General features: G+C 37.5%; 1 protein-coding gene across 1 annotated transcript; it reads left to right on the forward strand.

Annotated features, from left to right (window-relative positions):
• The first annotated feature begins 209 nt into the window (after positions 1-209).
• LOC135464333 (dnaJ homolog shv-like) lies at positions 210-14407 on the forward strand. Its single transcript, XM_064741760.1, has 10 exons — positions 210-280; positions 2496-2652; positions 4182-4273; positions 5582-5711; positions 6655-6797; positions 8657-8739; positions 9258-9315; positions 9754-9865; positions 10633-10792; positions 11416-14407. The coding sequence occupies exons 1-10, from the start codon at positions 210-212 to the stop codon at positions 11478-11480; spliced, it is 1071 nt and encodes a 356-aa protein (XP_064597830.1). The 3' UTR covers positions 11481-14407.
• The last annotated feature ends 1570 nt before the right edge of the window (positions 14408-15977 follow it).

The raw sequence follows: 15977 nt of genomic DNA on the forward strand, positions 1-15977 counted from the left end.
GACAAGTTTGAGTTCATCTTGAGTCAAGTTTTCCCTTTGAGCCAAGACACTTGAATTCTGGTAATTCTCACAGGCACTCCTTGAATACTCATTATTATGATTAAAAAGGCTTTTTACTTCACATGACAAAAGAACTGCGAAATGTTGCCTCCAGATCTGTAATGACCTAGGGTAATTTTTATATAGGATATCCATAGATCCTAAGCAAGATGGCTTCACAAGTGGCGTGGCTTGTCATAGCGACTCAGCTACTTCTATTGCTTTTACAAGTTTTAGGCGGGTAAGATTGACAAAAATGAAACTCGATTGAAGCTATACATATTTACTTTTGATAGTGGAAAGACACGCGAATTGGTCTGTTAGAAATTCTTAAAACTTCCTTTTTATAGCCGCTGTCGACAGTTGAGTATTGCCGGTGTTCATGTAGTAGCGTGGGCTTCACTCATTGGCTAGAATCTTATGTACTGTTATATATGTGTATGCGATAGAATCTGTTGGCAAAACTGGACGTTTAACGCCAATATCGTCAATGTAAATGTAATTTTCAACTTTGTCATTATTGTTCATTGATGTGTACATTGGGTCTGTAGCCTTACTTAGTAATTTCGTGTCAGGAAGATAATGCATATAGGCCTACATGTGGTTAACATTTTATTACACTCAAAATGGTGGTTTGAAATTAAAAACTAAATTCAGAGAAATTGTTTTTTTTTTTTAAGAAAAAATAATAGTTGCTCAACACACGCACACACACCCTAATTTTTTTTATTTTCGGCACAGACAGTAGTAGCGCTGAAAGCAGAATATTACATTTCCCAGCTTTTTTGAAAAGTAAAGATATGAGTATGTTGTTCATTAGATGATCTAACCATGTGAGAAGAAACTACACATTCCTTCTTCAGCTCCATGTACATAGTCTAAAATGAGCAGTCCAGGTGTCCCAAAAGAAATAGGGTAATTGTTCAGTCACTAGTCTTCAGGCCTTTTCTCGACTTCCCCTCCAGCCGTACGTGGGAAGGTCTGTCAGCAACTTGCAGATGGCCGTGGGTTTCCCCCGGGCTCTGTCCGGTTTCCACCCACCATAATGCTGGCCGCCGTCGTATGAATGAAATATGCTTGAGTACGGTGTAAAACACCAATCAAAAAAAAAAACAAAATCAGCCCTTTCTTCAAACCAGTAATCTTAATGCCATCTGATATATGGTATAACAGTAAAAGTATAACACATTGAACATCAAATTTCCGTTAATTATAGGATGTGCTTTCCCAAAATACTTCATGCCTGTTATTTATATGATATGACAATTGGATTCAGACTGGGAAATTTTATTGTATTTGCCTAAGAATTATTATTGAGGTTATTTCCTGAAACTGTATCGCATAAATTCTTGGTAAAACTTTGGATTTTGCCTCCATATATGTTATAGGCAATATAGTCTTGCACTGTGGCATAGGATTCTGATTAGGCATACAGTATGTATAGACAGGTTTAATGTAATATAGTATACCCTAATTCTGCGATCTTTTTATCCAAAACCAATATTTTGAAACATGCTGAGAGAACTATGAGGTGTAGAGAAATAATATAAATAATTTTGTTAAGCTCGCATTTTCAGTGACACAAAGAAATCATCGTTGGCGTCATTTTCCTAAAAATTGTATGCATAAATTCCATTGAAAAAGTGCCCTAGAGGGCAAAACGGTTGAAGATTTACAGGATCTCTAGCACATGACTATTGGAGTTATCTCCAGCTTTCTTTGTATCAGCCTCAGGTTTGCCTGAGGCAAAAGCTTTGTCTAATGCAGTGCTGTGGATTCTGTCAAAGGGTTGGGATTTAAGGGGAAAAAAAAAGAACTTACACAAAGTATGATCTACATGTACTGAAAACTGTGGATTTACATGTACTGAAAACTGTGGATTTACATGTACTGAAAACCGTGGATCTACATGTACTGAAAACTGTGGATCTTTTGATGATTGACAATGTCCTTTTCAGCCTAAATCAGTAGAAAATTTATAAGTATAGTTGAAATTGTTTTCATTCCGAATATTTAGCTGCACTGGTGTATGCAGGTTGTATGTTGAATCTCATATATCTCTTATCTAAAACTCTAAGCATATACCTGTAAGTAAATAAATGAAATTTTGATGTGAAAGTTTATAAACTGCTTCTATCATCTAACCACCCCCTGAAACTCTCATCCATGACATTAATTAATATAATTGTAATCGCTATCAGTTCAAGTCCATTTCATTCTGGCTTCCTCTATTGTTGTGCGTAAATTGTAGGAAGGTTTGCCAGCAAACTGCAGATGGTTGGGGATTTCCCTTTCAGCCACGGTAATGCTGGCTGTCATATTTATTGTGAAAGATTGATATATTCCTGAGTGCAGTGCAAGACTTCAATCAAATAAATAAATATGAAACAAACATAACCACCCCCAAATTGAACCAGGAATGTTTTCCTGTTATTTATTTATTTTTTCTTTTCCAGACGAGATTTTTATAAAATCCTCGGTGTTCCAAAGTCGGCTACAACAAACCAAATCAAAAAGGCATACAGAAAGTTGGCCAAAGAATTACATCCAGACAAAAACACCGACGATCCAGACGCCGAGTCCAGATTTCAGGATCTTGGAGCAGCTTATGGGGTTGGTAGCTGTGTATTAATTTTTAATCTGTTTGCCCCAGACAGTGTTGCCATGGTAACGTACAGTGCACATCCATTGATGAGTCAGTCAATGGATTCATTTATATTTTAGTAAGAGACTCTAATTTAATGGATCATCAAGTGTATGAACATGTCAGGCTGGAAGCCTGCATCGGTATTACACCCATGGACAGTTTCTTGTTACGGATAGAGAACAGAAGTTATTGGCCCTGAATTACAAAAATAAAAAAAATCTGTTTCTCCGTGGTTATGTAATGAAGCATACAAGATGTTTATTTTTTGTAGGATACTTGCGAAGTGTGTAGTTGAATTTAATTTCTGTTTTTATTTTTATAATCAATACCTTGCCTGTTTAAATTTTTTTTTACTTTTTTGACTTAAATTATTTCTGGATGAAATTATAGCTCTGTTTTGTATTTGCGAAAGATAGGTGGTGTATAGTTTACTCATTCAAATGGACATAATTCAGAGTGGTGCAGATTTGTGGTGAAAACTTTCAAGGTTGTCCTGCCTTATTATTTCAGAGTATAGAGCTGTAAGAATAAGCATAAATGTGACACAGCTGTGATTTAATGTATACACAAGTCTGCAGTCTGGATAGAAACAGAAATCATGAATCATTTTAAAAATCAGCTGTGTATGTCTCCATGGATAATGGATGAGCTTAAAGAAAAAACAACAAATAATTTAACCTTTAGCTACGTATATCAGAAGAGGGGTGAAAACCAAACCAAATCAAAGCCATTTTGTTTTGATATGCTTGTAATGCTATGAATTACTAGTAACTTTTAATTTGGAACTCTAACAAGGCCATGGGATACACCGTGTTAGAGAAAGTGGAAATATGATGATCTGTCACTTGTACCCTACACTCATATGGGTAACCGTACATGGGAAGGTCTGTGAGCAATCTGCGGATGGTCGTGGGTTTCCCCCGGGCTCTGCCTGTTTTCCACCCACCATAATGCTGGCCGCCTTCATATAAGTGAAATATTCTTGAGTACGGCGTAAAACACCAATCAAATGAATAAATAAATAAATCATATGGGTAAAATGCTTTCTGGTGAAGTCCTCAGAAACAGCTGTCTTCTCGGGTTATAGAAATAACTGGTGCCTGATTGGGTAATATTGATGACGTCGTAGTGCTTTTGATATTTTTTAAAGCCTTTTCTTGACATTTAACTGAGATATCTTGGTTATGCAACATTAGAAATACAAAAAGAGATACGTATGCTTTTTAAACTTTACGTGGGAAACTTTATCGATGCATAAAATTATATTTATAGTGTATAGTGTTGTCCTTTCTTTCATGTTACGAAACAAAATAAACATTGACATGACATTTTCAGTTAGATTTATATATGGAGCTGAGATTGTTTAGTATTCTGAAAATTACCTGAGATAGACTATGCATTAGTGCTTTTCCTAGTATTGCATAAATTTACATGTGTATCAGCTCAGGAGGAAGGTTTTAATAATATGGTTCTTTGTCTTCTTCATATTTTTTAGGTTTTATCTGATGCAGACAAAAGGAAGATTTATGATCGTCATGGAGAAGAAGGACTCCAGAAAGGCGATACACACGGAGATCCCTTCTCAAGGTAGATAACTCCATCATAGATTCAGCAATCTGTGATGTAATAGATCTTGTTGACTATCAGAACTCTTCAGGATTAGAGGGACATTTAGTAGCATGTGCAGAGCAATATCAGAGAAGAGTCAGCCATAAAACTGGACTTTGATGCACAACTGTCTCACAAGGACTTAATAGCTCATTTTGCTGGAGTCTGAGAGTTTTATTGACCCTAGAAAACTGTTTAAGGTTTGATTAGATGGTAGAAGGATATCATAGTGAAAAATTTTTCTTATTGTAAAAATACAATATTTTATGACATTTATTTGCTGCTAAAAGGTTTACGAGTGAATTTTTAGGTTATTTAGCACTTTTTGTTGGTATTTTTGAATGATCAATAAAGATACAGCTGTTGTTCAGTTCAAAAAGTCAACAGTTGGTATGTCACATGTTGATTGTTGCTGAGGCATTCGCCTACTTCTGTAGGACGGGTCGAAAGTTGGAGGATGCGTCACCAGACTTTCATGTCTAAAATAAAATGGCCGCCCAATGTTAAAGCATTCGGGAAAAGGCCACTTTTTGCCACTTTGCCTAACCAGTAAGGCCTAGTTGTACAAAATAACATCACGAAAGCTGCAGAAATAGTCAGACTATCTGGAAAGCTGAAAATTATACAAATCAACAGATAGATGGCTGAGAGCGATTCAAAAATAGGCATTTTTCTAATTTTCCTATGCAGTAACATTGGGAGGACCGTTTTCTTCACCCCTGTGGTTTGTTACTAAGGAGATGCTGGTGGTTTCTAGATTCTGATCTGTCTTACAGAATGTCATGCTGTTTTAGGCCTTGCTATATCTATCTCATGTATGCTCTCTTGAAAAGTAAGGGATATTAATTTTGTCTGTTTGCCTATCCATTTATTTGTCACACTTAGGACTGCAACTCCAAAATAATTTATATTATATTATTATATATAATTAATATTATATTTAACTCCATAATATTTTTGATTGCTGCATTATTTTGTGTAATCTCTGTTAAAATCAGCCAGATGTAAACATAAATTTTGGATAAGAAATGATTTCCTGAATGTTTTTTCTGCAGGTGTTTGTCTGATTGACTTCAAATTTGCCAGGTGTATTGTAAAGGACCCCAAAAAATATAAACCCAAAATGTCAAGTATTGAAAAAAATTGCATATGTAGATTGGACAATGATGATGTCACAAATGGACACCACAGAAGGACACTACAGATGGACACCACAGGAGGACACCACAAACGTTGAAACAACTAATGAATTCCTCTGTTATTTGATTCCTATTTGTATCATTACAGTTTTTTCGGTGACTTTTCCTTCGGATTCGGTGGGTTTGGGGGCCGTGACCAGGAAGTGCCGCGAGGTGGCGATGTGATAATGGAGCTAGAAGTCTCATTGGAGGAGCTTTACAATGGCAATTTTGTAGAGGTTTGTTCTCTGTTCTGCCTGTCGAGCTTACACACAGGACATAAAGATAAAACTGTCAAAAAAGTGTATCAAAATGTTAACCTTTGCTCTGTCGTGAAACCAGCTAAAGTGGCGTATATGATAAGGCGTCGCATCATAAACAGTAAATCCTGGAATCAGTCACAAATCGAGTCTTAGCTAAGACTTCACCTGTGGTAATGTTTGTATTACATGTTCTTCACTCGGCGCTCACCATATAAGAGGAGTGGCCAAGGGCTTCTGGCTACATGTATATCTATCTCAGACTGTTAGATAAAATGCGAAATGTTGATTTTAAATATAAATTACAGTGAATAACTAACTGAGAGAGAACATCTTCCTTACAAACCGAGCAGCTTTTATTTAGTCATGTGATTGGAGTTTTATGCCAAGAGTATTTTATTTAGGGATACATTTAGTTCTCTTACATGACAGCAGCCTGCATTATGGTTGGATTAAACCAGACAAAGTTAGGGGGAAATCCACGGCAATCTGCAGGTGGCTGGAATTTGGATCTGCATGTACTTATACGCAGCCAGAGGTCATACGATTAAAAACCTGGCTAACTGTGACTATATGGCACAATGAGGACAAGTATTTGAATCTAGCTCCTGTTTATTTGGCTATGGTTTTATGTTAAGCAGGGTCTGCCAGCAATCTGTGGATGGTTGCGGGCTTCCCCCGCACTGTGCCCGGTTTTCTCCTACCATAATGCTGGCTGCTGTCGCATATAAGTGAAATATTCTTCAGTATGGAGTATAAATAAATAAATATGTTAGGCAGTTCCTCAGGTACCTACATGTATACCTGTTGAAGGACTATGATTAAACTCCAGTTTCCTCTGTCTATAAGCGTGACCACTGTCAATTCATAAATAGGACAATTCTTAAATGCACTGTGAATATAAAACTTTTCTTTACTACAGGTAATCCGTTACAAACCTGTTGCTAAGCCGGCTAAAGGCACGAGGAAGTGTAACTGTCGTACAGAGATGGTGACGCATCAGCTGGGACCAGGACGCTTCCAAATGACTCAACAACAAGTCTGTGACGACTGTCCAAATGTCGCGTGAGTTCTTCACAGGTCTTGCTTTGGTTTTATTTTATGCTTATACGTGAAGCATTTTGCTAGACCAGCCTACCAATATGCATCGAGCCGGGGCGGGTCATACTGTAGGCTTTAAAAATGTGGTACTTGCTGCTGCCTCGCGTGACTCTCAGCACTCATAGGTTTGCACTATTGAGGCATGTCTTGTTGGCGCGGTGTCAGTATAATGTGACTGGGTGAGGTGTCATGTCTGGTGTCTTCGGCATGATACTTTAGTGTCCTGCCACAAGAAGACGCATTATTTATACACTCACCTAACGACTCCTGACTAATTGTTAATGATCAACATCTACATATCTATGGAATAATTTTGTCACAGTACATGTGGTGTTAATGTCTTTGGTGAGGCTGAGCACAAATTCCCTGATTCAGACTCACTCTACGTGTGTGTCTAGATTTGGAGTCTTGCTCATCTTCATAGTGAGAGATTGAGGTCATTTACTCAGGGCATTTAGGTCAGGTCAACTCAGTAAACTCGACAGCCATCATATGAGTGGATAATCTTTAGAGTGTGATGTTAAAAAAAAAATACAAGACCAGATGTATACATGCATTGATAAAGTATTCCACAAGAACTTTAAAAATCATAACTTTTTATCTTTGTGATGTGGAATAAGCAAGATATCACAATTCAAAGTAAGCAAAATCAGCACAATGTGACATTCGAAAACACTGCCATGTCATCAGTTTTATCTAATCAGGCGAGTTATTTTGTATAACCCAAGGATGTGTCTGTTTCTGCTTACGTCACTCGAACCCTCTTTTGCCTTGTTACCAATTTGTGTCTGTGTTAAAAGTGACACAATATTGTGTTTCCAGTTATTGGCTCATCCTATGTCCTCATAAGAAAACCTTTTGCGATTGGTGTTTTACACCAGTGTTCTTTTTTTTTTTACCGAGAGGAGTTGATTTATGGAGTTACCCAGCATGTCTGAAAAAAAATGTTGTTCACTGACAGGTCTGTTTTATCCCTTTTTCAAAATAACTCTGGTTATATTATTTGTTGTGTTCTCTTTCAAAGTGAATTTTAATAAACATTACAAGTACATAAGTAAATCTGTGAGAAATCTGAAACAAAGGGACATCACTCTCCCTCATCAATGAAATGTTTACTGTGGTGGAGCTATTTTCCGCCTGAACATTCTGGGTGAGTGGCCTAGGGCTTGATTGAGATCATGTGCTAGAAACATGGTGTGGCAGGTCTGGGTAACATGACTGTGGCTTTAGGTCAGCATGTTTCAGGCAAGGTTTCCTTTTACAGTAAAGAGGCTATGCAAGAGATTTGGCTAAAAATCCATTTTCCCTAATCAAATCAAATGTTCTCTTTGTCATCAAGAAATTTTAAAAAACCTATTGTAATTATAGATTATAACTGTTTTGAATGCTAACAAGAGCAAAAACATGGCTGATATTTTGTGAAACGTACATATTTGGGCAATTCTAAAGTAATAGTCAAAATTTGATTGGCTTTGTACTAATTGATTTTTTACCAAAACTCTCATGTATGAATGGCATGCCATTATGAAAAAAAGACAACAAATAATATAATGTTAGTTACTTCAAAAGACTGGTGAAATTAAACAAATCTAAATAACAAATCTGATTGGGTCTGGTGAAATTAAACAAATCTAAATAACAAATCTGATTGGGTCTGGTGAAATTAAACAAATCATAAATAACAAACCTGATTGGGTCTGGTCTGCTGCAAGGAGGAACAGTCGTGATATTGCCAAAATGATAGTGAACATGTTGAAAGTGACATTAAACACCAAAGAAAGAAATGAACAGTCTTTTAATGTTTATTTTGTTTTTGTTCTCAGCTTTGTACCAGAAGAGAAACTTTTGGAGATAGAGATAGAACCTGGCATGAGAGACGGCCAGGAATACCCATTTGTAGCTGAAGGTGAGCGAACCCCTCAGAAAATGAAGATCATGTTATTAGCCCCCATAGTAGCACTGGAGGAGACTACAGGTTTACCTTTGTCAGTCCGTCATGAATCAGTATTCCTGACTTTGTTTTGTCAAAGCTGCTCATCATATTGAATAGAAACTTAGTTTGTATACATGGTGTTACCATGATGGCTAAAAGTTTCAGATGGTTTCGACCATTTGCGACAAAATTATGACCGTTTTGGTTTTTATGCTTTGTTTTTTCCGAAATACCTGTAGTTAGTTATTCTGAATTAAAACGTACAACATGGCTTCACTGAGACAGTCAAATAAATATATGAAAACACAAAGTTGCTCATTTTGATGGTGTTCAGTTCACGATCTTTGACATCTGGTTCGACTTTTGTCGTGAGGTCTTGACCAACTTTCACAATTTTTTGTAACTTTTCTCAGATGCAGGAGGTCTCGTTGCACATACAATTATCTAGATTCTCACGTGTTCTTACTTTGATCCTCTCTTTATACCTACAGGTGAGCCTCATATAGACGGAGAACCTGGAGATTTAAGGTTTATCATCAAACAGGCAAAGTGAGTGCAGTTTACACTCATTGTCATAAATGTCGCAGTATGTCAGAAATCACTCTCTTGTGTAACAGTTGTTACCCGGGCAGGATTTAACATGACGTTATTGTGCACACTTAGGAGCACTGTTAGAGCGTGTGATGTGGCTCAGTGAGAAAGGTCTCACCAGTTTAAATTGCAGTGCTACGGGCAGAATAATATTCTTGAGTTCGGCTTATAACACCAATCAAATAAAATAAATCTAAATAGGAAATTGAGTAATTTTGTAGTTTTCCATTCTGGCTTCCTTTCCGGTCGCACATGTAAATGTCTGCAGATTGTTGTGGGTTTCGTGATTTCCTCCCAACGTCATGCTGGCCACTGTTGTACATTGAAATATCCTTGACTACGGCATAAAACATCAATCAAGTAAATAGATAGATAAATTATTTAATTATTTTTCAGACATCCAAAGTTTGAGAGGCGAGGTGATGATTTATACACAAATGTAACAATTTCCTTACAAGATGCTTTAGGAGGATTTGAAATGGACATCACACATTTAGATAATCACAAGGTAAGAAAACTCTTCCCATTTTTACCTGTGCTGTGCTGAGATAGACTCATGTATTACACATTTTAATAGGCAATCACAAATTGTTACAGTTTCCTCTTTTTTTTTTCTACGAAACATGTTAAAAATTTTTTGGTGAAACCATCTCAGATGAGCTCCCATTTCCTTTGGTCTCTGAAACCCACTTCAGAAAATAATGACCTTTTTTCCCAAAATAAAATTAAAAAGATAAAATAAAAAATAAATTAAAAAATTATTTAAAGCATTTCTGGACAAGGTTCTTTTGCTTTTTGTTTGTGCTCAGGTTTTCCGTTATGTACAGGAAAGTGGGACAGGAACTTGCCTCAATCTTAATTCGAAAATTTGCATACTTCTACTTATCTCATACTTAACTTCTAAATGCATCTTAAAGAAGTTAAGTTTAGCCTGTGTATGGTATAGAACACCAATGAAATAGTGGAGCCTCCGTGGCTGAGGTGGTTAGCATGCAAGAGTGACGCAGTGACCAAGGAGCCACCACCAGTGTGGTCGTGAGTTCACGCCAGCTCATGCTGGCTTCCACTCTGGCCGTACGTTGGCAGGTACGTTGGTGGTTGTGGGTGTCCCGGTTTCCTCACAACGGGCTGCCGCTGTATATGTGAAATAATCTTGATTACGGCATAAAACATCAATTAGTATGTCAGTTCAATTATGTAGAGAAATAGATAAGAGATTTCTTACACTCTGTATTAGTCTGTAATCATTTTTCCATAAATTTTCTTTTCCTTTAGGTACATGTGGTTCGTGACAAAATCACGTGGCCTGGAGCAAGAATGAGGAAGGCTGGAGAAGGAATGCCTAACTATGAGAACAACAATGTCAAGGGCGCCCTCTTTATTACATTTGATATTGAATTCCCAAAGGGCACCATAAGTGATGAGGATAAAGAAGGTAATGTAAAATTCTTCGAAAAGTCTAAATTCTGTCATGTAAATTATTAAAATTTATTGCAGTCCGTAGAATACAAACATTCATGATAATAAATAAATACTGAGATTAATTATAACAGCAGCTTATAGCTAAATGTATTAATACAGAGTAGGGGCCTCCGTGGCTCAGTCGGTTAAAGCACTAGCGCAGCGTAATGACCTCGGAGTCTCTCACCAATGCAGTCGCTGTGAGTTCAAGTCTAGCTCATGCTGGCTTCCTCTCCGGCCGTACGTGAGAAGGTCTGTCAGCAACTTGTGGATGGTCGTGGGTTTCCCCCGGGCTCTGCCCGGTTTCCACCCACCATAATGCTGGCCGCCGTCGTATAAGTGAAATATTCTTGAGTACGGCGTAAAACACCAATCAAAAAAAAAAATAAAATAAAATAATACGCAGTATGAGGGGTAATTCAGCCTCCCAAATGGTACTTACTTAACGTTATATTATGCCAGCCAGCATTATGGTTGGAGGAAAAGGGGGCACAAAAACTCCAATAATTGAAGGTACCACTAACACTATTCTCCTCCGTCAGAGGTCCTAATTTTGGGGATATTAGTTTAATAAATTTTTCTCTCTGCTTTTTTCAGCTTTGGCGAAGATTTTGAAGCAGGACCACAAAACCAGGGTGTATAATGGTCTACAAGGCTACTAAAATTAACTAAGGGATTTATAGTGTATATTTTATTTCACATGTTGTTATATGTACAGTTTATTGTTTACTCTCAGAATGTATGAATGTGTGTATGTGGTCAAACATGTTAAGGGATCAGTACTTTATGGATGTCTTTAGATTTGTATGTTGTCCATTGTTGTGCAAATGTTATGTAGTTGTTTACGAAGAAACAGGATTCAGTGTCCAACTTAAATCACATATTACAGACCTTGCTTTAAGGGGACACAGAATTGGAGCTGATGGGCTGGCTGTGCAGATAGGATTTTGAGGGTTGAAGACTAGAGCCTTAGCAGTTAAGCCTGATACATGTATTGACTTTAGTCCGGATTAAACATACTAAAGTCCAATTGGTTTCGTATTAGAAAAAACACTGGTATTGATTTAAGCCTGGCTTAAGTTTCAATACATTTCTGAACAACTGGCCCTTGCACTGCACCTAAAATTCAGCTTAGCCAACCGCCAGCCAATTAGCTACGATTTTTTGTCCCTTATAAGAGGAGAACAGCATACATGTACCTGTCATTGCACAGCACTGTACAGTTACTGTATGGTTTGGGTAAAATAGTCTCTTCGCAAAGTGGTTGTAAGCGTGGTTGCAGCTACGGTACAAATTTAATGGCTGCACCAGTTGACAGATACACATGACTGGGCATCCATCACACAGGTCTGCGCACGTTGGAATTTTCTTCATTACCAAGAAGTCAAACCTTTGTTTTTGTTTGCTTTAAAGGGTACATGAAAAGGAACTCAAATTCAGCAATTATGGTTTTTTACGGGAAATGAAAACGAAATATTTGAGGTATATCTTTTATTGCTTAATTACACCTGTATTCTATCCTTGTTTCTCATCAATACTTGATATTTTGGAGGTGAAGTCAACGATGAATTTGCTGCCAACACGATTCAAACTTAGCACCATTTGGACCATTTCACCCCACAAAGTTGTATTGACAGATATCACAACGTCACAACTGCAGGCTACTTAATTTCCAGACCGACCACTGTGGCCTTTATAGGAAAACTGTAGATTATAGCAATTTTTGTTCCTCAAGAGGAAAGCCGAGAAGCTGTTTTGTACTTTTATATATTAGAACGCATCCTGTAAAACATAATATTCAGAAATGAAAGATGTTTCATGTATCCTGTAATATTCACAGTACCCTCAAAAGCCAAGATCTGGGGGGTTTTTTGGCATTTTGATGACTAAGCAAAATTCCACATGTTGTGGCTGTGTGTTAGAATCCACAGCTGATGATATTATGGTTCACAAGGGAACTTCTGTTCTCAGACTTGAAAGACAGTTATGTTGACCAAAGTTACGGTATACAACCAGGATACTTAGTGTGAAAGTTGACCAGGATAATATAGGTGTAGTTGATGCTCTAATCAAAACCACTCAGCATGTGTTCACCTGTTAAGAAGATCTCCACTTTATTATGGTACACTCTTTGTCATGATAGTTGTTGTTCTCAGAAAAAAGAAATTGTCAGTGTAGTTAATGTGTCACATTTTATCATTGTTTTTTTCTTCTCTTTTCTGGGGTCAAAATATAAGCTGGAGATATCTTGATTGCTTGTGTGAAAACTGTCGACCATTTGCATCCTTTCGTCCTGCGGTGCTATACCAGGTATAACCACTATGTATCTAATTCCAGATGGTGAGGCAAAATGCCTCTATTTCAAGTGTATTTTGAGAACTCATTTTAGCGAAAACCTAGATTTCTTGGTTTAAAAGTCATCCTGCCTGTTCTCGCAACTGAACTATGCGCTGAGCATCTACTATCTGAACTGTATCCGAGACCGCGCACATCCGGGCACCTCACTGGCAAAAGGCACTGGCAACCGGGTGATGAAGTGAAAGGTAATATTGGAAGGTTTAGAGATTGAATAACACGGGGCGATATTCTAAAAAAAAACAGCGGCTGATAATAACCGGAAATGATGTTATGTTGGACAACGGAACAGTCTGCTTAGTATTTGCGAAATGTAACCGTCAACAAAACCTAGTTTTGAACTTACCACTAATTGGTTGTTCATGAAACGTTAACGTTTTACTACATAAAAAGCTTAACGATTTTGAGAAAGCTGTTTTATAATCATGGTTCGGAATTGCATATGTATCCAATTCATTCATATCATACGATTTCCTACGTGGGATTGAATCAGACCCAATTCAGTTTGTTGAGGATCGTATTGTATCGGGTTGGCAAAGTAACTTTCGTGGAACGTGTGTATCTACCCCGCATGACACTACGTGAAGCGGTTGAAAAGTACATGTAAGGGTAGTGTTGATAAACGTCCACATCATTATCATGCAACGAAATATTAGGCCATTGTTTGGCACGTTTTGAATATTCTTGAGGACCGGTACCACTTAAAACACCAACCAAATAAATACATTTAACATGTTCTGCGTGCCACAGCGTGTGTTAATCTGGATGTCTGTTTGGGAGCACGTGTTACTACAGATTGTTTCCGCCATATTTGTGCTTTCTTCTCAGCTATTTTTGCAAACCTTGTATCGTTTTGGAAGAAGACGCACCATTTCAAATAGGAGGGTACACGCTGTTCAAAGTGATTGACTTATTTTTTTGCTCAAATGTCCATATTAGAATGATAATTTTTAGGCATGTGATAAGCCCTGTAGTTTATTAAGTGATTTCGAAAGTATTTCCGTCTCAAAATAACTATGATATGTTCCAAGGCATTCATCAAGCAGGTTTACTGTTAGTAAGGTTAAAGGAATACAGAATCGTGACTAATAAGGTGTTGTGAGAGATGAGTTTATAGGCTACACTTAGCATAAGATGAATTTAAGGTATGGCAGATTTATTCTGGTGTGACCAAGGCTGCAGGGTTTAACCCAAAAAACCCTATATCCACTGTCAACCTATTAGTGTCGATTCTGTGTCCCTGTAACTGCCTCTAACATGACTTTGAATCAATATCACCTCGTGTATATCTGGCAACATTTTTTCACGGCTTTCCCTTTCTTTGAGGATCTTCGAATAATACAGAACTATTTCAAAACTTGACGTCCAAATCTAAGGATAACACGTGTAGTTTTTATTTATTGCGAAATATTGATAAACTCACGTAGAATTTAAAGCTCGCATCTCGTACATACCATATATGTATTGTATCTGTTGACCATCTGGCGTATGTATTTGTATTGGGATTTCTTCTTGTGTTCGTGTTACGTTGATAACTTATTTAAAATATAGGTTAGAGTGGGGATATAGGAAAGTCTGGAGAAAACCGGTTACATGTACCTTGATCGTCAGGGAGACATGACATAAAGGTTTTAGTGCACCGTATCTGTTACTGATAGATCGTCTTTGCTTAGGTTCATCTATCTCGTTCAACATCCAGTTTACATCGGTTTTCCTAACCTTCTATTCTCACCAAACAATCATATTCAGCGTTGTACTTCATGTAAGTTTGCACCCGGTTGAAAATTTCGTGATTTGCAGGTTTTTGTAATATTGTTATCCAATACTGTGTTTTCAAAGATATCGCTGTTTGACTGAAGGACGCTGAAATTCCCATTTACTTCATTAGGGTTTAACTCTCCTGTAAATGCAGTATATCTGGATGCATTTTACACTCTAGGGAACCAGCAAAATTTTTTCACGGGGAAAGCAGCAATACAGTGCTGCAAAGAGATACCTTCGTGATAATCTCCAAAGTAGTATCAAATAGTTTGGGTTATACCCATTCCTTCGAACTGAAGGCAGAAAATTTGATTATCTTGTAATGGTCTGCAAAATTATCACCAAACGTTTATTCTTGTGATTTGGTACACAATTACATTGTGTAAATCTGAAATCGTCAAGTACGTACATTATTCAGACTGGCCAGATTTGTACGCAAGCAGAACAAGAAATACGTAAATAAGAAACTACTGATATAGTTTCAGACAGGTACACGAAAAACGCTCCCCATTGGCTGAAGACATCAGGGTTGTTAAGCCAATGACGGAACAGGTAGGTATTGTGAAAATTTCATTTCTACCTCTAATTCAGAAGATCTGGGCGTTGACAATCTGTTGACCAGTAAAGAAATTCCGAACAATTCACGCATGGCCAATGGTTGTGATATATCGTTGGCTATCATGGAGATCTTTTAAGTTGGTATGTCTCAAATTGGTTTAAAACTCTTCAGATAGTTTAGTTTAATGATCCAGTTAAAGTTATTCGGAATGGACACTGATTGGCTGAGAGTGGAAATAGGATTACCGGGGTTAAATTTTGCGGCCTTCTTCAGGCTTGAACAAATGTACTATATACCTAAAATTCAGTTCAGACAACCTGGACTTGCCCATCTCACACCAGCCAGTCAGAATCGATTCTGCATCCCTTTGATGTTCTATTGTTTGTCCATGGACCAATCCGTCAGCATGATACTGGACACTTAAGCGTGGCATAGCTAAAAGTAATTTATTGTGGAGGTAAACATGGAATCCATCCGATCCGGG

Source organism: Liolophura sinensis, chromosome 4, assembly GCF_032854445.1.
Source record: "Liolophura sinensis isolate JHLJ2023 chromosome 4, CUHK_Ljap_v2, whole genome shotgun sequence".
Classification (NCBI taxonomy): Eukaryota; Metazoa; Mollusca; class Polyplacophora; order Chitonida; family Chitonidae; genus Liolophura; species Liolophura sinensis.

What these genes read in the sequence shown, in the direction of transcription:
- LOC135464333 (XM_064741760.1), top strand. Translation starts at nt 210, where the DNA reads ATGGCTTCACAAGTGGCGTGGCTTGTCATAGCGACTCAGCTACTTCTA. An exon ending in CACGGAGATCCCTTCTCAAG is followed by an intron (nt 4,274 to 5,581) that starts GTAGATAACTCC and finishes GTATCATTACAG; the next exon opens with TTTTTTCGGTGACTTTTCCT. An exon ending in ATACCCATTTGTAGCTGAAG is followed by an intron (nt 8,740 to 9,257) that starts GTGAGCGAACCC and finishes TTATACCTACAG; the next exon opens with GTGAGCCTCATATAGACGGA.